This window comes from Copadichromis virginalis, linkage group LG2 (assembly GCF_057382275.1).
Source record: "Copadichromis virginalis isolate Kocher_CV1m ecotype Utaka linkage group LG2, C_Virginalis_male_GT1.1, whole genome shotgun sequence".
Lineage (NCBI taxonomy): Eukaryota > Metazoa > Chordata > Actinopteri > Cichliformes > Cichlidae > Copadichromis > Copadichromis virginalis.
Window position 1 is genome coordinate 35,658,159 of NC_140619.1, and position 22,000 is coordinate 35,680,158.

General features: G+C 41.4%; 2 protein-coding genes across 3 annotated transcripts in view; one reads left to right on the plus strand and one right to left on the minus strand.

The window, feature by feature from the left end:
* The first annotated feature begins 5,384 nt into the window (after nt 1-5,384).
* On the plus strand, nt 5,385-17,604 carry LOC146717906 (uncharacterized). Its single transcript, XM_085466572.1, has 8 exons — nt 5,385-5,480; nt 8,065-8,244; nt 8,615-8,803; nt 9,428-9,604; nt 10,832-10,973; nt 14,683-15,293; nt 15,979-16,120; nt 16,726-17,604. Exons 1-8 carry the CDS (start codon nt 5,385-5,387, stop codon nt 17,448-17,450), a joined length of 2,262 nt encoding a protein of 753 aa, XP_085322698.1. The 3' UTR covers nt 17,451-17,604.
* Nucleotides 17,605-17,722: 118 nt separating this feature from the next.
* The window catches only part of drp2 (dystrophin related protein 2), a 188,390-nt gene continuing 184,112 nt past the window's right edge, over nt 17,723-22,000 (minus strand). For both annotated transcript variants that reach the window (XM_085432965.1, XM_085432959.1), the window contains exon 25: nt 17,723-21,161. In XM_085432965.1, the coding sequence (XP_085289091.1) occupies nt 21,142-21,161 (20 nt within the window). In that variant the 3' untranslated portion in view covers nt 17,723-21,141. The remainder of the gene's footprint in view (nt 21,162-22,000) is intronic.

The window sequence follows — 22,000 nt, forward strand, 5'->3', positions numbered from 1 at the left end:
GCCACTGATTGTGCAAGTTCCCCCACCTAAAATGATGACAGAGGTCAGTAATTTGCACCAGAGGTACAGTTCAACTGTGAGAGACAGAATGTGAAAAAAAAATCCATGAATCCACATGGTAGGATTTGTAAAGAATTTATTGGTAAATCAGGGTGGAAAATAAGTATTTGGTCAATAACAAAAATACAACTCAATACTTTGTAACATAACCTTTGTTGGCAATAACAGAGGTCAAACGTTTACTATAGGTCTTTACCAGGTTTGCACACACAGCAGCTGGTATTTTGGCCCATTCCTCCATGCAGATCTTCTCGAGAGCAGTGATGTTTTGGGGCTGTCGCCGAGCAACACGGACTTTCAACTCCCGCCACAGATTTTCTATGGGGTTGAGGTCTGGAGACTGGCTAGGCCACTCCAGGACTTTCAAATGCTTCTTACGGAGCCACTCCTTTGTTGCCCGGGCGGTGTGTTTTGGATCATTGTCATGTTGGAAGACCCAGCCTCGTTTCATCTTCAAAGTTCTCACTGATGGAAGGAGGTTTTGGCTCAAAATCTCACGATACATGGCCCCATTCATTCTGTCCTTAACACGGATCAGTCGTCCTGTCCCCTTGGCAGAAAAACAGCCCCATAGCATGATGTTTCCACCCCCATGCTTCACAGTAGGTATGGTGTTCTTGGGATGCAACTCAGTATTCTTCTTCCTCCAAACACGACGAGTTGAGTTTATACCAAAAAGTTCTACTTTGGTTTCATCTGACCACATGACATTCTCCCAATCCTCTGCTGTATCATCCATGTGCTCTCTGGCAAACTTCAGACGGGCCTGGACATGCACTGGCTTCAGCAGCGGAACACGTCTGGCACTGCGGGATTTGATTCCCTGCCGTTGTAGTGTGTTACTGATGGTGACCTTTGTTACTTTGGTCCCAGCTCTCTGCAGGTCATTCACCAGGTCCCCCCGTGTGGTTCTGGGATCTTTGCTCACCGTTCTCATGATCATTTTGACCCCACGGGATGAGATCTTGCGTGGAGCCCCAGATCGAGGGAGATTATCAGTGGTCTTGTATGTCTTCCATTTTCTGATGATTGCTCCCACAGTTGATTTTTTCACACCAAGCTGCTTGCCTATTGTAGATTCACTCTTCCCAGTCTGGTGCAGGTCTACAATACTTTTCCTGGTGTCCTTCGAAAGCTCTTTGGTCTTGGCCATGGCGGAGTTTGGAGTCTGACTGTTTGAGGCTGTGGACAGGTGTCTTTTATACAGATGATGAGTTCAAACAGGTGCCATTCATACAGGTAACGAGTGGGGGACAGAAAAGCTTCTTACAGAAGACGTTACAGGTCTGTGAGAGCCAGAGATTTTCCATGTTTGAGGTGACCAAATACTTATTTTCCACCCTAATTTACGAATAAATTCTTTACAAATCCTACCATGTGGATTCATGGATTTTTTTTTCACATTCTGTCTCTCACAGTTGAAGTGTACCTCTGGTGCAAATTACTGACCTCTGTCATCATTTTAAGTGGGGGAACTTGCACAATCGGTGGCTGACTAAATACTTTTTTGCCCCACTGTACTTTCCACTGAGGGATTTGGGTTTAAGTCATGCCAGGATAGTTTACGTATACCTTTAATGTCACTGGAATTGGTTTTCTTCTTTAAAATTTGTTTGTGTTTATATTTTCATGGACGTAGATATAGAAGTAGCAAAGACTTTGACTGCTAAATTTGAGCTTTTTTGTTGTAAAGTACCTTTAACACTAGAATTACTGACCCTTTTTTTTCCTGGTGTAAGTCCCTACTACTAGATTTACTGACCCTGCGTAAATTTGCGTAAATTCCCCTGAACCTAACACCTCTTAGCACCCCGCTGAGAGGCCTACAGCTCCATTGTTCTCCTGCTTTTGTTGTGCAAACATACCCTCCGCCAACCCCCAACCAGGAGAGATTCAGGAGACAGGAGAGAACCAGGAGAAGGTCTTTCCTTCCAATCGTTGTCAGACTCAACAACAAAGTACGGTACCTGCAGCCTACAATACACCATATTAGTAGTAGCTTTTATGTGCAGTATTATGCAATATTAGTTGTCACTACATTGCATACCTGTCCATAAACATATATACAGAGTATATGTACATATATTTATATATCCACACCTTACATAATATATATAAAGTCTAGTTTAGGATATCTGGGCCTTTTTCTTTTCATGTGATATAGGCTAACAAGGATTTGAACGTCCCCCTTGAACTTTCACACATTTTGTCACATTACAGCCACAAACATGAATCAATTTTATTGGAATTCCACGTGAAAGACCAACACAAAGTGGTGTACACGTGAGAAGTGGAACAGAAATCATACATGATTCCAAACATTTTTTACAAATAAATAACTGAAAAGTGGGGTGTGCGTAATTATTCATAAATCACAAGATCACAAATCTTCCACTGCAGCACGTTGACAAAAGTTGTTGGAGCTGGAAGTGAAGGGAGGGTGAACACAAATATCTTCCTGTAGATCTTCACATATATATTATGTGTCTGACAACTCTCTTTTTTTTTAACAAAGCTGCCTGTCAGCACACCAGACTGGCCTAACTTTAACCCGTAGCAAAAGCCAATACAAGTGCAGGTTTAATACAGGCTATCTGGGACTGTGTTTAACAGAATAGTTCAAGTCTCCAAATGGATGTTTTTCGGTGTTGTGTGCACCATAAGAAATCGAGGTAAAGGCTGCATGGCCATCTCAAGGCATATTGATGTTTTTATGATAACAATTTGTAATATTATTCGGAGGCTCAACGTCTGCGGGACCATTGCTAACCTCATGAGAAACGACCACAACAGACAAAAATCAACTGAAAGATTTAACATGTTAACAAAAAGGAAGAAGAACCAAATAAAGTCAGAGTCGAAACACATATAACAAGCCGGCGAGATCAAAGCAGGTGTATGGGGAGAGACCCACGATGACCCCGCTTTTAAAAGAGAAAACAGAAAAGCTCATGTTGACAAGCCAGTATTTCTGAAAGCTTTTTGGTAAGTTACATCAGCTCTGGGTTCACAGAGGGAAAACAGAATCTGAAATGAAGTTTCATGGAAAGGACACAATCTTCACTATGAAAAATGAATTGCCTCCTTTTTAGTAAAAGACATGTTACGGGCTTGTGCACAAATCACATCGAACATTGCACGGCACAGTGCATCAAGTATCAAGGTGGAACATATCTATTGTCAAAGCTCGGTCTCACTTGCAGGTCATGGCTCCTCCAATCGTATAAAAGACCCAAAGTATACATTTAAAAGCTCTCCACACGGGTTGAGAAGGTGACCTTTATGTGGTGCCCTGCTATGAATCCCAGTTTTAATCCCACTGAACATCTGTTGAAAGAGCTGAACCTCCTCACTGGGAGAAGGTACCAATCAAGCCTGAGACAGGTTTGCTCAAGTAAGAGGGTGAAACTACCGGTTATGAGCAACAATAGGGGCTTGGTTTTCATCTGACTCAAGAGTGTACTACAGAATGTTATTTTAAGTGTCCTTGAAATAGATGTCCTATATATGTGCGTGAATAGTCTATCTCAGCTACAAGTTTTGTTTATTGGCTCAGAATCAGTACTATGTCACACACTTTAATGTATTTTAAGATTAAAGAGCGTGGTAGCATGGTGGTTAGCACTGTTGCCTCACAGTAAGAAGGTCCTGAGTTCAATACCATGTGTTAATTGAAAAATCTAAATTGCCCATAGGTGTGAAAAGGTGAGTGTAAATGGTTGTCTGTCTCTCTGTGTGTTAGCCTTGTTACAGACTCGTGACCAGTCCAGGATGTACCCTGCCTCTCACCTTTAGATAGCTGGGATAGGCTCCAGTGACCCCCATGACCCTGAAAAGGAGAAGTGGATGGACGGAGTTGTTTTCTACCCTAAAGATCAAAAAATTCAAGGGGCTCAAAGTGAAATGGCCACATCTTACAAGTCTCCAGGTATCATTAAAGATCAGAAATGAGCATTTACTACTCGCATTTAAAGGTTTGCGTCCAAGATGAAACCTAAAGTGATTTATGCAACATTTTACATCTTTTTACCTTTATTATGTTGTGGTGATCTTCTTTTTATGATTGCACCTGACCAGTACCCGAAGAGCTTAAATACTGCACTGGCTGTGGAAATCATTTACATCACTGTTATCTGTTTGGTAAATGGCCTGTATTTATATAGCGCTTTACTAGTCCCTAAGGACCCCAAAGCGCTTTGCATATCCAGTCATCCATCCATTCACACACACTGGTGATGGCAGCTACATTGTAGCCACAGCCACCCTGGGGCGCACTGACAGAGGTGAGGCTGCCAAACACTGGCGCCACCGGGCCCTCTGACCACCACCAGTAGGCAACACGTGAAGTGTCTTGCCCAAGGACACAACGACCGAGACTGTCCAAGCCGGGGCTCGAACCAGCAACCTTCCAATTACAAGGCGAACTCCAAAATCTTGAGCCACAATCGCCCACACCGGGGCAACTAAATAGCCATCTCTTTATATCTGCAGACTTTCCCATTGGTTGGCTTTTATCTATAAATCTCTGCTTGGACTGGTGCCTTCTTATCTGCGTTTCTATATGTGTAAAAACCTCAACCTCAACCAATACGTCATACACTCTTACAGTAATATAAAAACGTTTGTCCCCAAATTTAGAACAGAATATTGCACAGACAAGTGCAATATTTTGCACTTGTCTGTGCAAAATATTGTATTTGTTTCTTTGTTACATGTTTATGTGTTGTACTGGTTGTAATTTCCTGTGCTCTCATGGTCTCTCTTGGCAAAGAGATTTTGATCTCAATTAGACTTTTGCCCAGATAAATAAATGATAATGAAGTTAAATATAAATATAAATAAAAGTAGCAGAACAATCTAATCTAAAAAAAAAAAAGTTTGATTAACAATAAAAGTATTTAAATACTTTGGAGCCTAAGGCCAGATTTAGTTGGAAGGATGCTCTCTCTACACCCTCTGCCTCCCAGCTGAGGGACAGCTGCATCTTTAGGACATCACTGCGTCATCAGAGCACTCTTCCTCCAGAATGATCTTTACTTGTTCCAGACCGATCTCGGCCTTTCTCATCCACATGATTCAGCGGTCATCCCCGCCTCTCCCTTCTCCTTCCAACAGGGATTGCCCCCACCAATCACCGGAGTAGGCAAGGGATTAGCTCCTCAGATTAAAGTGGCCATCTCCAAACCCTGTCTAATCCTACCATCTGTCAGAGAGCAGCAAACTAGCCAAGACTCTTGCCACTAGGCTAATCAGAAAGTCAAAAGAACACAGCTAGAGGGAGAAAGACATTTCGAAAACACACTTTTCTGTTTCCCAGCGTGGCAATGGAGGAGACATACCTTCTCAACTATCCAGGTGTCAGGAAGAAAATTCTGGCAGGAGGCAGTGGACCGTTGCCTCACTTTCCACCTGGGACAAAGGTATTCTAAATTGCAGTTAACGTGATAACCTAATCGTTAGGGTAGGTTATCACGCAGTGTTGATGACACTGGTTGTGTGTACAATAATAACCATTGTGGAGTAATTCATGTTCCACGGGGGGGGGAGATTTCTATCTTGGGTGTCTATTTTTAGCTGTGTGTTGCAATGCCCACTTCAATTAGATTCTGTTGAATTATTCATGAAGTTAGAAAATTTATTCTGTATCTGGCTCATGCACACAGAGCAAACATTTGGTCAACCAAATTGCAACATGTTTTTTGGCACTGTATCTTTGTTTCTGTGCTTCCACTGATCTGCTGGATTCCGACTTTTTCCCTTCCTAGTCACATCCAGCCATATGGCACCGAGCCTGGACACTGTGACAAATATTTTCCATGACAATGCCAGCATGAATTTCCATTTACCTGTGCGCGCGTGTGTGGATGTGTGCGTTCCCTCCCCAGTGAGGTGATTCCCATTTGTTCACACAGTTATCAGACTGTTGCGATTACACGCAATCTGTCAGGCTATAAATAAGGTTACACAGATCCAACATTATTTTTAAGTCAGGGTGATGCTAAAACCTTGACGACTCTTAGATGCACGCAAACAGATGATGTCTGAAATATATCATGTATGTCATTCAGTTTAAAAGTACTTACTGTAAATTATATTTACAAAATATACAAGAAAATAATTTTCAAGTTAAATTGGATTTTGTTTTTATTTGGAAATGACAAAGGGGGCTTTTTAGTTTTCTTGTTGTAATTCAAAACTATTTTTGTTTTAGCCACTGATTTAATGGGCTTTTAAAGCTTGCAATCAATGGAACAAATTAACATTCACTAGAAAAGGACAATCAATAGGCTTTGAGAAGATGTGGTAGATCCTTTATATTGACTGCAGGAAATTATTTAAGAAAACTTTCAAGATTTAGGTGGTGATGTAAGTATTTGCAGACAAAGATATTTTTAAAAATTATTATTTCTGTATAGTGCTGTGAAAACGTATTTCTGATATATATATAATTTTTACATATTTGTCACATTTACATGTTTCAGGTGGTCAAATTAATTTTAATATTGTTTTTAAATGATAATTCAGTTTGTCAAGAGAAAAAACGTATCCAAACCTAGGCTTATGTGGAAAAGTAATTGCCCCCTAAAACTAGAAATTGGTTGGCAGCAAGAATTGTAACCAAGCGTTTGTGACAACTGGCAATGAGTCTTTCATATCTCTGTGGAGAATTTCTGTCCCACTCTTCTTTGCAGAACTGTTGTAATTCAGCCACATTAGAGGTGTTCTGAGGTCATCTCAAAGTATGGATTTATGTCTTAACTCATTCACTGCCAGCCATTTTCAAATGGCTGGCAGTGAAACACAACAAGACTTGCACCACATTTTTGTCTCACTGCGCAATCCCTTACATGTGCAAACCCTGCACCTCCTTGCAGGTCTACTTTTACTGCTGGTGGGCTTCAGTTCAACTTACGTTGACTGCCATTGACGTCTATAGACGTCAATGGCAGTGAATGAGTTAACTTATGGCCTCTCAAAAACCTTCATATTGTTGTTATTGAGCCATTCAGAGGTGGAATTCCTCATTGTCCTGCTGGATAACCCATGTTTGCTTGGGACAAAATGATGGCTGGACATTCTCCTTTAAGATTTTCTGAAAGAGAAAAAAATGTATGGTTCAATGAATTACAGCAAGTCATCCAGGTGCAATGGGACATAATATATTTATAAAAGTCTTCAGGATGTCTTCAGTTAAGAAGTTTTATAGCAAATGGTGAGACGAGCCTTCGTGTTCTTTCTGGTCAGCAATGGTTTTCACCTTGAAACTCTCCCATGGATGCCATTGTTCCCCCGTCTTTCTTATTGTTGAATCATGAACACTTTAACTGTGGCAAGTGAGGCCTGCAGTCCTTCAGATGTTGTTCTGGGTTCTTTTATGAGCTCCTGGATTAGTTGATGCTCTTGAAGTAATTTCTGTAGGCTGGCCACTGCTTAAAGGTTCACCTCTGTTCCAAGTTTTCTCTATTTGTGGATAATGGCTCCCATTGTGGAGTCTCAAAGCGTTAGAAATGACTTAGATGTCAGGGACTTTGTTTTTCGTCTGTTCTTACGTTTTTGGGCTCTTTTCGACTTTTTTACTTTGTCAGATTGCTTCTATTTCTCAATTCAAAAGGCAGCAGTCAGGCTGGGTGTGAAAGTGGAAAAAAAAAGTTAATTGGAACTAATTCCTGATTTAACAAGAGAGGACAATTAATTTTCCACCCAGTTAAGTTTAGATAGCTTTTACCCCTTTAATAAATAAAATCATCATCAAAACTGTATTTTATACTCAAGCAGCTTATCTTTGTCTTGTTTTGTAAACAACTTGATTTTTCATGAAATATGCAAATGTTACAAAAATGCAAAAAGCTAAGAAATCAGGGAAGGGCTAAATGTTTCTCACCACACTGTATATTAAATATTTTGTTGAAAAATCAGTGGCCACTTTATATGTCTAGTGAAGTCTCCACTGACTGTAGTTTGTGCCATTAATCTCTTGTACTCTCCCTGTTCCCACTTTCCAAGCTGGTTTTCCACTTCCAGACACTGTTGGACAACTTCGAGAGGACAGTCATTGATGACAGCCGACTAGCTGGCAGACCGGCAGAGATCTTTGTCGGAAAGATGTTTAAGATGGAAGTCTGGGAGACCCTGTTGACGTCCATGCGTGTTGGAGAGGTGGCTGAGTTCTGGTGTGATGCCATTGTGAGTTGGATTACAAACCGCACGCACACATTCTGAGATATCCGGCCCCTGAGAGGATGTAATAAGTGTTCATGACTGGGAAAGGGAAGCTTTTACTCCTCATTATAATGCACATGAATCAACGTTCTGTAGCCTCCAACATGCTCAGTAATATAAACATAAACAAAGCAATCTCTTTGTGCAATTTTTTTCTGTTTTTCCTTCTGGAGGAAAATGTAATTTGCAAGTAAAATTGTGCGACTTCTTGTGTTTTTTCTTGTACGGCTGATTGGCACGGGCTGCCAGAACCAGAGGGTTAGCATGATTAAGTGCTTCTGTGTTTTATTCTAGATGTTGCGTGCATGATTTTGTTGATGTGCTAATTTCACAGCACACAGGCTTGTACCCCATTGTGTCCAAGGGAATGAGACTGATCGCTCAAGGGAAAGACCCTCTGGAGGGTCAGAGACACATGTGCGGAATGGGAAACCTGTTCCACTATCACTCCACGGGTTTCCCGGAGCTGGATGAGCTGATGCGGACTCCTCAGCCGCTCATATTTATTATGGAGCTGCTGCAGGTAAGCATCTGTGACAGTGACAGTGAATAGCGGAAGAAGAGAATGAACAGCTTCTCCCACTTTTTAGCTTACGCTACACCAGCTTACGCTTTTCTAAAATTTACTGACAGCACTGACTAAAGTGCCTCTCTGTCTAAAACATTCAGCTTTGAAATATTATATTTTCCCAAACAAGCTTGAGACTAATTAGCGAGTCCAGTATTGCTGGCAGTGCATTAACATTATTTCTGTTTCACATCAGCTGACAAATCTTCAGCAGTGGAAAAATGTAGATACTTTATGAAATGTCTTGATGCATGCTCAATGATCCAAGTAAAGAAATTCCAAAAAGTTGATTCTATTTATCTGGACCTAGCGTTTCAGTGGGAGAAATGTTTTGCAACTCATCAAAATGACTTCTTCAGTCTCCAAAAATGGATCCTTTACCTAAGTAAAAGTTTCATTATCACAAATTGAAAGTATATAAGCAAAGTTTAAAGTTAAACAATTATTATTGCTATTGGTGGACTGAAATAACTACTAACTGTAGCTTTAAATAACTGTAATAAAATAGACAAATTTATCACGCATGCTTAGTACCTGTTTAAAATTCACTTGCATCATTTATCTTCTTCTCCTATGCAGGTAGGAGACCCCATGTCCTACCACAGAGAGTCGTGGATGATGGAAAAGGATGAAAAGCTGCAGACAGTGCCAGTTCTCCACATGCAGGGCAATGCTCTGGTCCAACAGAAGAAATACAGAGATGCTGCCAGCAAGTACAAAGAAGCTGTCCTGCTGCTAAAAACTGTCCAGTCTAGGGTGAGTGAAGAGCGGTTGGAAGAAAGGTGGGATGTAGGCAGGGTGTGTGTGTTGTTTGTGTGAATCTGTCTGTGTGTTTGTGTGGGGAGGGGCATGCAAAATGAGTACTGGGGAAGCTTGTGAATTCTGAGGTCTCTTCAGGATTTGGGGTTTTTGGGACATGCAGCTCCTTCTTTTCCAGTGGGACATTCCTGTTTTCCTGTTTTGCTCTGCTTCATGGTGTCCCTGATTACATGCAGCCGGGTGGGAGGCAGGCAGCAGAAAAAAAAAGGAGACCTGTCTTAGATAAGAGCAGAGAAGGTGGGTGGTGGGGTGTGAGGATAGCGCAATGCTCTAGGGAGAAGAAAAGTTATGTTAAAGTGAACACACAACAGTTTTAGACATATTTGAAGGTTTCATGTTGTGGCTTACAGATAGCTGGCCTTAAACGCTTGGTAAAGTAAAAATGATAATTAAATGTACTGAATTCTTATAATTATTAAAACAGCAAAACAAGAGACACTCACAGACACAGACTTGACACTGAGACATGACTAACTGGGGAAACGCAAGGGAAGCACGAACCCGGAGCACAGAGACAAGAGTAACAAACTGATAAACATGGAAGAAGAATGACCACGGAGACAGAACTAAACATACACGATAGACTACGCAGGGAGGCACAAATGAGAACAGACTAAATGAACAACAACACACAACAGAAATACAAATGATTAAACCAGGAAGAACGAAACTAAACAATAGTAAAACGAGAACATAAGAAAACTAGAAACACCGTGACAATCTCTCAGAGAGCTGAAAATGACTGTTCAGTGATGTTCCCCATCCAACCTGATGGAGCTTGAGAGATCCTGCAGGGAAGAACTACCCAAAAAGAGGAGTGTCAAGCTACTCAACAGGACCTGAGGCTGTATCTGCTGCCAAAGGTGCTTCAACAAAGTATTGAGCAAAGGCTGTGAATACTTATGTGCATTTTGTATTTTTGTTTTTTATTTTTAATAAACTTGCAAGAATTTCAAGTAAAGGTTTTCCCTTTGTCGTTATGAGTTATTGTGTGTAGAATTTTTAGGTGAGAAATAAATTCAATTGATTTTTGAATAAGGCTGTAACATGACAAAATGTGGAACAAGTGGAGAACTGAGAATACTTTTCATGTGCACCGTATAACTACTAAGCAAGTGTTGAATGAACATGTTGTTTTTCTTTTAAATCTGCATTCTTGTGTAGGAGATGCCAGGTGATATAGACTACATTAACCTAGGTCGAATGATTGTCCCCCTGGAGCTGAACTACTGCCAGTGTATGCTGGAGCTGGAGGAGTACTATGAAGTCATAGAGCACATGGATGAGCTGCTGCAGAAACACAAAGGTAAAGAAACATGCTGGAGAAAGAAGAATTGTGAGGGTTTATTCTGATTATTCTCATCATTTCTGGTTAAGAAACATCTTTAATTTGACTTTTTTCAGGAGAATCAACAGGGCACACTTTTATATATTTCCTGTCACCTAGATTCACATTTGCACGGTTGCATCAGCAAGCTTAATCCTGTGCACAGAAGTAGTTCAGCAGTGCACGGCTGTTATTCACTCTTTCCCTCTAGAGATTTGAACCAGCAATGATACCATATGCTCATAGTTCTCTAACCTCCAGGGTACTGCTGTGCCCAAACTTTGAAAGGGGGAGGGATAAGCTCCAATTCTTGCTATCATCAGCCTTTGTTAGCTGGGCTAGCATAATTTACGCATGAGAGCCATTACTATTTAAAATGATTCCAAATCTTTTATTCTTTCCAGAGCTGTAAAAATAAAGAAATCTTACATTTGACAGAAATCTTTTTCTATTTTTAAGACTTTAGAGCTGTTTTTGCGTATACATGTCAGTGAAGAGGTTTGTTTTCTTTATAAAAATTCTACCTGCAAGTCTAAGTGTCATTCATGCAAAGTGATTCAGAGCAAGCTTGACCAGAATATCCTCGAGAATGTCCTATAACATCGACATAACTGCACGCATTATTGTATTCTTGACTTTTCTAGAAATAATTAACATTTTCGTTTGTAACTGACTTATAGGAATTTTGACATTTTGATACATTTGGCTATTTGCTTTCTTGACAAGACAGAGGAAGATTGATGCCACTCTGATGCATGAATTTTAAATCTGAAGGAAACCCAGATGGCCTTCACATAGATCCCTCCTGGTGTTAATTTTTTAGTCTCATAAACTAAGTTGGGATAATATCAATTCACTCTTTATAACCGTCATCATTATCAGTTTAATTTGCACCTCTCGATTCAGGCTTAACAAAAACAGTCATTTCAAAATCTTGTAAAAAGCTGCCAGGTGAGAATCTGATGCCTGCACTGGTTTTACTGCATGTTGCAACTGTTTCTTGTTAATGACAATTTTAAAGCTGCAGCAGTCCCGGGAATTGCAGTGTCATACCCATGGCTGCTCAAAATCCTAGAGGAGCCTCTTATGCTGGCACAGCCTTCACTTCAGAGCCTCATGAATTATGCCCATGTTGAGGCAGTCTTTATTTTACTCTCTTCTCCCCAGTCTGGGGTTTCCACTTCCCCAGTGTTGTGTATTTGACTTTTGCATTATTTGTGATGTGGGGCTATAAATCTGTTTATCACATTATGGTGACTTACCTTTCCTTTAAGGACAAAAAAAGTACTCATGGTGTAAGGAGAAGACTAGGTTGTAAGGAAAAGATACTGTAAGTCTTTTGGAAAGTAGTGTATGCAATGTAATGTCTTTTGAAATGATGCAAACACAACACTATTTGGGGCAATAGAAGGAGATGTGTAAACTGAGCACAAAGGTTTAGCATGGATATGGTGGGCAGGATTTTCTGGGCTTCCCGACCCAGTTTGAGCACTTGTCACAAAGCTGCAGGGCTCTTTATGAAGCTTAGAAGCATGTAGCCCCCCCACACAAGCATTGATACACCTTCTTCTACTCTTCTCCTCTCTTATTGTCCTCAGTTTCATTTCTCCAGTCCTTTTCTAGCTGTGTCTTAGTTTCATTTCACACTTCCGTCTCCTTTTGCTCACCACTCTGCTTGCATTCTTCGTGCTGTTGTTGTTCCTCCTGTCATCAGTATCACGTTGTCTGCATGAGTTCCTGTCAGCCACTCGGCTGCTGATTCATCCCTTCAACCCATTTGTTCTTTAGAAAAGGATCACTGCACTGTCTCTGCTTTGCCAGAGGCGACAGTGAAATCTGTTTAACTGCTGGCTGAACGAAGATTTAGCGTAGAGGGAAATTAAATGCAGAGAAACAGGAAAATTCAATTATATGTGTCTATCTAAACTAAACACAAACAGGGGCATTGCAATGTGTTCGCATGGTGTTTCCACATGTCTGCACTTTCCAATTTGGGAAATGCAGTTATTCACTTTGTGGTCTTTAATTAAATGCTTGAAAAAAAAAAAAAACCCCATCTCTGTTCATCTTATTTCGCATGAAAAAACAAAACAAAAAACACTGTTATGCCTTGATTTGGCTTAGCTGTAACTCAACACCTTTGTCTCATTTAATATGTGTAGATCTGTGAATATGCAAATTCTTTCCTGCCTCCTCCATCAGCTACTACTACCTCCATCTGCCCCCTGCACACTCCCTGTGCACAGTGGTGGTCCAAACTTCAAAACTGAGTGTTTTGTTAAGCACAGGAGGAAAAACCCAGTGTTCAATTTGTAAAGCAGGAGATATGCTGTACAGTGAGGCTGCTGCTCTGCTGGGTCAGGGGAGAGAAAAATTCCTGGAAAACACACACACACACACACACACACACACACACACACACACACACACACACAACCTCAAGCATAGAAAACAAAGACTAGGTGCTAGGTTTTAAAAAACTAAACAAAACAAATAATTTAGGCTATTTAATACTCGCTGGGAAGCTTTTAGTGCACTTATAGTAAGGTCTCATAATGATGCTTTGTAAGTCTGAGATTTTTAGGTGTACTCAGTCTAGAGAATATCAAAGGAGAGTAAAATAACAGGCCTGTGTTTACACTTCCATGCCTATTTGTCCTTTTAGATATTACGTGGATGATTATTTTCCCCTAAAGTACAACAATTTTCAGCATCTTGACATCCTCCTAACATGGCAATGCTGCACAGCAGCAGCTACACTGAGCTTAAATGAAATAAGTCTACACTGACAACATTAGCTTTCACGCTACCAAACTCTTAGACCCACCAAGATTGGATTCCGCTGTTTGCTATTTATGAAACACTGCCTCAACACACAAGATTGAAGCATTTCGTAAATTACACAAGGTCAGCCTCACATGGAGCATGACACTCTGAAAAAGACTGAAAGAGAAGTTTAACATATAAGTATCAAATGTTAAAACTATTAGTGTTATAAAAAGAACAACTTACAAGGGTGCAAAGGATGAGCAGCAAATGCGCAGTACATTCTGAATCTCTGTTTTTGAGTTTGTCATTGGAACACTGCAGTTCTGGGGAAGCCATACTGACTTTCAAAAATATGATTTTCATAGACGAGGTTCTTTAAATAAAACGTACAGCCAGCTAGTTTAGCACAAACACTCTAATAAGGGGGAAACATTTAGCCTGACTCGATTCAAAGGTCACTCCACAGTCATTTCTAAAGCTACCTAATTAATGCGCTGTATTTTGGTTGTTTGATCTAATAAAACTACATTTTTTAGTCTTTTTTCTCACAAATACACAATGGGGTTGTTAGTGAGCTGTAGAAGTGGATGGGGCAGAGCCAAGCTTGCTGTTTTTCTCTGTTTCTAGTCTTTGTATGAAGCTCAGCTAACCCACTAGATGTAGCTTCAGCTTTTCATTAGTTGCACCATATCTCATTCAACTCTGGAAAGCAAATAAGCTTTCCAGAATTATTTTTTTTTAGGGTTTATTAGAGTTTTGCAGATTTAGTTTAGATGAGAACTAACAGGTCACACCTACTCTCTGTCCTAAAAGCTTATAAATAACCACCTGTGCTTCAACGTGCATATCAGATTGATTTACGTTTTTTTGCAGTTATTATTTCACTGTGTTGTTGTTTCTTGCCTTTTCTGTTTTGTAGACTGTGTCAAAGGCTACTACAAAAGAGCCAAAGCCCACACTGCTGTGTGGAATGAAAAGGAGGCCCGGAGAGACTTCAACATGGTGGCTCAGCTTGACATCACTTTGGCGTCCCTCATCCATCGAGAGCTGAAGGCCCTGTCGGAGCGCATGAAGGAGAAATATTGGGAGGAGAAGGAGCAATATTGGAACAAGCTAGAGAAAAATGAAAACGCAAAAGAAGTGGGGGAGGCAGAGAGGAATGATGAGGAGGAGGAGAAGCAGACAGGAGAGATAGAAGAGGGAAAACAAGAACATCTCGAAAGTGTGACAACAGCGGCAAATGATAAAGTGGGAGGTGGTTCCGAAGAATCTCCCCCTGAATATGCAGAAGTTCACAAAGAGAACCTCGGGGAAAATAAGGTTGCACTGACTGAGGGAACAGTTACCAAAGAAGAAGCAGTGAATTTAAACACTTGCAATAAAACAGAAGGCAAGGACTGGCAGCAGATGTTACGACTGGTCATGTTGCTGCAGAATGAGGGAAATTTCCTCATTAAAGAGAACCACTTTCAAGAAGCTTCTGGAAAGTTCAAGGAGGCTATAGAATATGTGGACTGCCTTCAAAATAAAGTAAGTAATTGGTGATTAAGTGAGGGTTTGTAAAAGCGTTCAAGTAATTGTGTTGTCTTTTCCAGGCAATTGAATGTAAAATAGAGCTTTTTGTTGCGATGACAGTACCCAGATGGACATACCACATTAACAGCCACCGGTTCAATCCACTCAGTGTGATGAATAGTCGAACATGCCAGAGAGTAGTCTTGCTAAAGGACCGCGACTCACTGTGGCTTGTAAACTGTAATCATCTGTCATTGTTGCTTTTTTACTGAAGAGCAGCTGTGGCATTGTAGGTACGCTGGCAAAGTGAAGAGCAGAGAAAGTGCTCTGAAAATAACAGCTATCCACAGAGATATCACTGTCCCACTGCTTGCCTGCTCTTCTTTTCTCTTTCTTAAACTCTCCTTTCTGCCACACCTCTGTGTCTAACTCCCTCATGCCTTTCACACACAACAAACTCTCCGCTGTCCTCAACCCACCCACTTCCATCTTTATTTCTCCTCATTCTAAATTCCTCTGCCTCCTCCCGGTATCATTTTCCACATCCGAGCTTTTTCGTCGTGCCTCCCAACGCTTTATATATTTGCCCCTACCTTTGTTTCATCTTTTCAACATTTCTCTCGCCATCTATCACTACCACCTCCTTTGCCCTCACCCTCCCACCTACCCGGCTTTCATGTCCACTCTCTTTTCTCTGCAGGTGGATCAACAGGGTGAGGACTGGGATTCGCTGGAGAAAGTGCGTCTTCCTTTGACTCTTAATTTCAGCCAGTGCATGCTGGAGCTAAAACAATACCAGCAAGTTGTGGAGCTCAACACCAAGCTGCTGAAGAAACACAAAGGTAATATTAGAGTGAAAATTGAGTTTGGTATAGAAATAGATACTTGAGTATATAAATATACCCCGGTTTAGTGCGTACAGAAAAAAAAAAACAACCCCAAAAAACCTATCATTTTTAAGCTAAAAAATGTCAAGTTCTCCTGTCAGCCCTCAGCAAACACTCGCCTTCACAGTGCAACAAGCCTTGATCTTTGTGTTTACCAGGGAAAGAAGAAACCAAACATTCACAACCGCAAAGCTGTGTCTATCTTTTGTTCCCTCAGCTCCCACCCATGGAGATCACAGTCAAAAATGAATTCATTGTTTTCTTTTTGTTTGTGCTATGATGAATTATTAACAGTTAGGGCGATCTGAAAAGGTTGTTTTATGCGTTTCTTTCCCGTTTATTTACTCCTCTCGTGCGTTCACCTCCTACTACATCTCCTGTCTCACCGCTGGCATTCAGTGTAGTTAACTCCTGTGGTATTCATTTTATCTTCAACTTTTACGGCTTTCCAGTTTTACTCTTGCCGGCCTACCAATCATTCTTACCTCCTGTTGCCTCTTGTGGTGTTTACGAGTCAATAGTATTGCCATTTATACTTATTCGCTCTCTTTTCTCAATAGGTAATTTCAAGGCAGTGTACCAGAGGGCTCGGGCTCATGCTGCTTTGTGCAATGAGGATGAAGCTCGAAGAGACTTTGATACGGTGGAGAAACTGGACAAGAAGTTTAAACCCTTTGTGCAGCAGGAACTGAGGAAGCTGGGCCAGAGCATGCGTTCTATGCATGCCAGTCAGAACAAGACTTACTGGGATACAACACAGGAGAAGTGGGGGCCTGGTGGGACCAAGCCCACGAGTGCAGCCAGAAAGAAGAACGTCAAATTTCCTCCAAAAGCCACAGAAGGAAAAGCTAAAGCAGATATTAATGTAGATAAGAAGACTGAAGACACTAAGAGCCAGGAGATGGAAAGCTCAGAGAAATGCACCCCTGTCAAGACAGAGGGGGTGGATGGTGCAGAAACAGGGAAAAATCCAGATGTGAAAGCAGAGCAGGGTAATAAAGAGCCAGAGCGTGGGAGAGCGAGTGGAGAGGGGTTAGATAATGAAAGTATAGAGAAGGCCGTGGTTCATGAAGCTGGGCTGGGTGTACCAGATAATCAAGCAATAGATAAAGATAGAGATCCTGCGCCTGCCAGCTCCGGCAAAGATAATGCAGCGAGCAAGAGATCAGTGGCGAGAAAGAAGGTAAAATGTCAATCAAGTGCTGCACCACAGCCAAAGAGAACAAACTCAGGGAACAAAGCCAACAGGGCTAAAACAGAAAAGGGTGGCACTGCATCAGAATAGACCAATGAGCCGTTTTTTCTGCGCTGAAGCAAAGGTTTAAGGTAGAAGTCGAGGGCAGACTGAATAACAGAGTCAGAAAAAAAATGACAAGCACACAAGCCTCACAATGGGACATACACAAATCCAAATATAAACACAAAAAGAAAAATTAATATAAAACAGCCTGTATTTGGCACCATTCTGAGTTAACTTTCATTATTCAAATCTCAAAGGGATAACTGCAGTCACATGAAATAAACAAAAAAAAAACAATAACACGAGCAGACAAGGAGTTTGCCAAATACAAACTTTTATTTCTGTACACAAAGAGTAGAAAGCAGCCAGTAACCCACTTGTTATTACAGTAAAAAGCCTTTCTTCAGAAACCCTTTTTTTTTTAATACAGATTAAAAACTCCAGAGAAAAGATGAAAAGAAGTGTTTTGAGTTCTGGACAATAAAACAGGAAATCAAAAGTGTTAAAGAAGTCAAACATTATGATTAATGAGGTATATTAATGGTGATTTAAAAGAACACACAAAGAAGAAAAGAAACCTCATTTCATCAGAAAAAAAACCGAGTGTGTTAGAGTAACAAACTTATATATGTTGCGTGACATACAAGCGCATGTGTCCTTGTTACATATTTAGATGCGTGTTGGTAAACACAGGAGGGAGGGTCTGACACTGAGGCGGCAGATTAATGACAGGGCCCGTGGAGCATGTTGGCAAGCTACATGCAGTAACAGAAGTCTGAGCAGTGATAGCGGTGTCCTCTGGGGGTGACTCCGGCTTATGTAGAGAACCTTTTTTCACCCGGCTTCAGTCATGCCACAGGGAGCAGTGTGTGTTAGTGTGTGTGGGGCAAAACAGGAAGCCACTAGGAGTAAAGAAATGTGCACACGGATGAGACCTCAGATGATCACACAGTCACGCATCATCATTTATTTGGATGGCGGTGTCGAGCAGCAGCAGAGTGAAATGTTGGGACAAACTGTGAATTGCAATGTAACCCTGTAGTATAACTACCTAGTCTATGTGCGTATATGTTTGTGTCATTCTTTCGCCACTATATGGTGTTAAAATAAACATGACAACTGTTGATGTGCAGTCCTACTGGGGGGGTTGTCTCCCCTTCTTTTTCACAACCTGTCACTGCGCCATCATCTTGTGTACCCACATAGAAACGTATGGAGCAACTGAGAGCAATGGATAATCATCACTGTGTAATGAGATGTGTAAATACCAATAGATAAATGTCTATGAATAAACATCGCTTGTCATGGCTTTTTTTTTTCTCCCTCGAGCTGTGCAGCTGCTCTTTGTTCTGAGTTGCGAGAGCTTTAACAAAACAAATTCTCAAGCAGTGCTGATGCAGAGATGGGTTCAACAAATAGTTGAACCCATCTTCAGCAGCTTAACAGTGGCAGGCTTCAGTGGAGGTGGACGTGAAGAAAAGGAGAGCTGTGTTTGGGAACCAAGGGCCTCTCTTGCTTCCCTTAAGGCTATTAGCATTTGTATTATGAATGGCACATCACGTTTCCAACTTGCAAACCTGTGGAGCTTTGTCCTTGGGGGCAGTTCCCTAGCAACGGTATCAAAACTAACAGGCAACGAGTGCTGAGGAGGATGGTGTCAAATGTGAGTGCTATGTGCCTGGAGGAAGATCCCATAATGAATGCAGCACATGGGTTTTAAACTCATGTATGTGGGGTCAGAATGATATTTTTAAAGTTTAGCATGGATTCTTCAATGTATATGAGAATGGGGTGGTTTGAGTACGGAGAAACACACAGAACCACAGCTTCATTGTTTCAGGCAAACTTTAGTCCTGCTTCTGGAGATTTTGCTGTGGCAGGCACATCAAAGTGGATCTCTCCCACCAGCCCTCAAGCAATAAATGGATTGTTTTTTTTATGCCTTTCCTCTCTTGTCTCTTAGATCTTTACTCCCTCCAAGCATACCCGGCACCATGGGTTCACTCATACAAGCCTTATTTAACCGGTTTCACCCTATGGATGCTCACATGCTGTGATCCACACTTTTCCATTCCAGCTGTCACTTCCAATCAACCACAGGTCTGTCCGGGACTGACAGACACTAGTGCACAAACACACTCCTGACGCAACCTCCTTCCCTGAATTTAAAGCATAATGAAAAAAGAAAGAAAACGTGGAGAAAGACTAACTCTTGTCTTTTATGGATTCAGCTCGGTTTTAAGGCATTAATTGACTGTGCTATGTTTAGAACAAAATGCACCCTATGAGCTTGATACGATGAGGGTGAAACTATATCAACGACACATCCTTTTGTAAATCTAAAAGCAATTAAGTATGCATTAACATGAGGGGAAATGACACATGCAGAGTCAGTAGCTACTGTTCTTTTCAAATCTACATGGAATGAAGGGATTATTAAGAACGGAGCTGGTGTGGGACTGAGTTATCTTGGTGTGCCTTATACCCCCCCTGTAGTTTTTGGAATTAGCATATCGAGGGGTGGGGGAGCTTTAACTTTTAGGAGCTCCTTCCTTCTGTCTGCACATAGCAGGAGAACCCTAAGATCTCAGAGCAGTGGCATGCATGCTGATATTTATCAGCAGACATTTCCTAAACAAAACACAATCCCATTCACAAAACAAATTGGCTTACCACTGAGAACTTGTTTATATCCTTCAAGATGAAATAGATCTCCATTTTTATGAAATTGGCCTATGGTGTATTTCTGGCGATACATCACAGCACATGTTATCGATCATGCAGGGAGCCATTTGGTTATTTGTGCATAATGTGGGTGGATGCGTGGGGGCTATTGCAAATAGGGGTGCGTGTGTAGCAGCATACGTGTGTGCACATACACTGAGTGCAGTTAGTGCTCTATGGGTGTAAAGGGCTCACTTAGGAGAGGCAAGCAATGAGTGCGACAAGCAGTGAGACAGGATTAGAGGAACACAGTGTGTGCATACAGAGGCGCTGTGCTAGCGGGCACTTTGGCTGTCTCAAATAAGTCATGGATTTAACTGATAATGTGTCATTCTGAAAAAGTAAATAAGCCCATTGTGGGTGCTGTCAGCTCCTTGACAGTCTGCACCACGCAGCCACATAAAATGTAGTCAGCCCAGCCCTGATCTAGCTTACACGGTTAAGCTTTAGCTCACCTCCTTGTTTCAAAATACAAAAATAACAACCATGACAACACATTCAGGAGGGGGGGGAAACACACACTGAAGATACAGGCATTTTGATAGAAACAATGGATGTCCTTCCTTTTCCCTTTTTGCATTTTTTTGAGGTTCTTTTCACGGAAGGTCTGATTTGTGCTGCAGACTGATATAAAGCTTCCCACCTCTGAATGACTACACAAATACTGGTAAACACAGTGTCTTGGCTGGGCATTTTCCATCACTTTAGTCTCTCCCTGACCTGCTGCTAACATTAGTTTCCTTTGGCTCGTTAACATGGTGTCAGGCTGCGCCACTGAAGCTATGAAGCACAGCCTGGCCAAAAGGACATCAGCGTGAGCCTTTAGCAGTTTGCATGAAAAAGGCTTTTAGTGCACAAAATTCCAGTAGAGGGTTAGCTCTAAGTATCATAGCCGCTGCAGTGGTCACATGGCCTGGTGTACTGTGGCCTGACCTCAGCTGCATAGAGCTCCTCCCTCTGCCATCAGGCGTTCTTTCAGGCTTTCTTTCTGCTCCTCCAGGCACACTCAGGGTTAGATGTGTGATGTGGTGCCTGAAATTAAGATAAGATAAGATAAGATAGAACTTTATTAATCCCTCGGGTGGGTTCCTCTGGGAAATTCGACTTCCAAAAAAAGCACAGCAACGACCAAAGTTACAGTTACAGAACTGTTATATATATATACACACACACACACACACACACACACACACACACACACACACACATATATAAATACAGAGACAAATATAAATAAAATATACAAAGGGGATAAATAGAATAAATAGGAATAAAAAATAAAAATACAAGTGAATTGCACATTTCAAGTATTGAGTCTATTGCACTGTTGACTATTTACAAAAAGTATTGCACAAGGTATTGTACAGTGAGGTGCAGAGGCACTACAGCTTAGTTGTTCCCCCCTCCTTTGTCCTCCTGTTTCCCCTCCCTCTCCCCTCCAGAGAGGAGGGGAGAGGGAGGGGAAATTAGGATATAAAAGAGAATTTAAAGAAAAGAAAAGGGTTAACAAGTTTAGGAGCACATGCAAAGGACCAAGGAAATGTTCTTGGTTATAACTAAGAAGGCTATAATTATTATAATCCCTTTCTTTGTTCAAATTGCAGGCTTTGGATTGCCCAGCAAATTGCATTTTAAATGCAGTGGGGCACTGTGACAAAGTGTGTGACAGTGACACGCTCTGTCTTTCTCTGCTGCAGTCGCCCTCTTATCTTACTTCTCCTCTCTGCCATTCAATCTTTCCATCCCTACCCCCTCCCCTTCTATCGATCCACACTAGTACATATTTGCTCTCCTCTCCATCTCTCATGGTCCCAAGGGCCATGGGGGGAGCAAAGAAGCTGTCTCTGAAGTGTGGAGTGCTACAGCAGCAA

Coding starts and splice junctions, on each gene's coding strand:
- LOC146717906 (XM_085466572.1), top strand. CDS start 5,385: ATGGAGGAGACATACCTTCTCAACTATCCAGGTGTCAGGAAGAAAATT. Junction 8,804..9,427: donor TTATTATGGAGCTGCTGCAG/GTAAGCATCTGT, acceptor TCTCCTATGCAG/GTAGGAGACCCCATGTCCTA. Junction 10,974..14,682: donor GCTGCTGCAGAAACACAAAG/GTAAAGAAACAT, acceptor TCTGTTTTGTAG/ACTGTGTCAAAGGCTACTAC.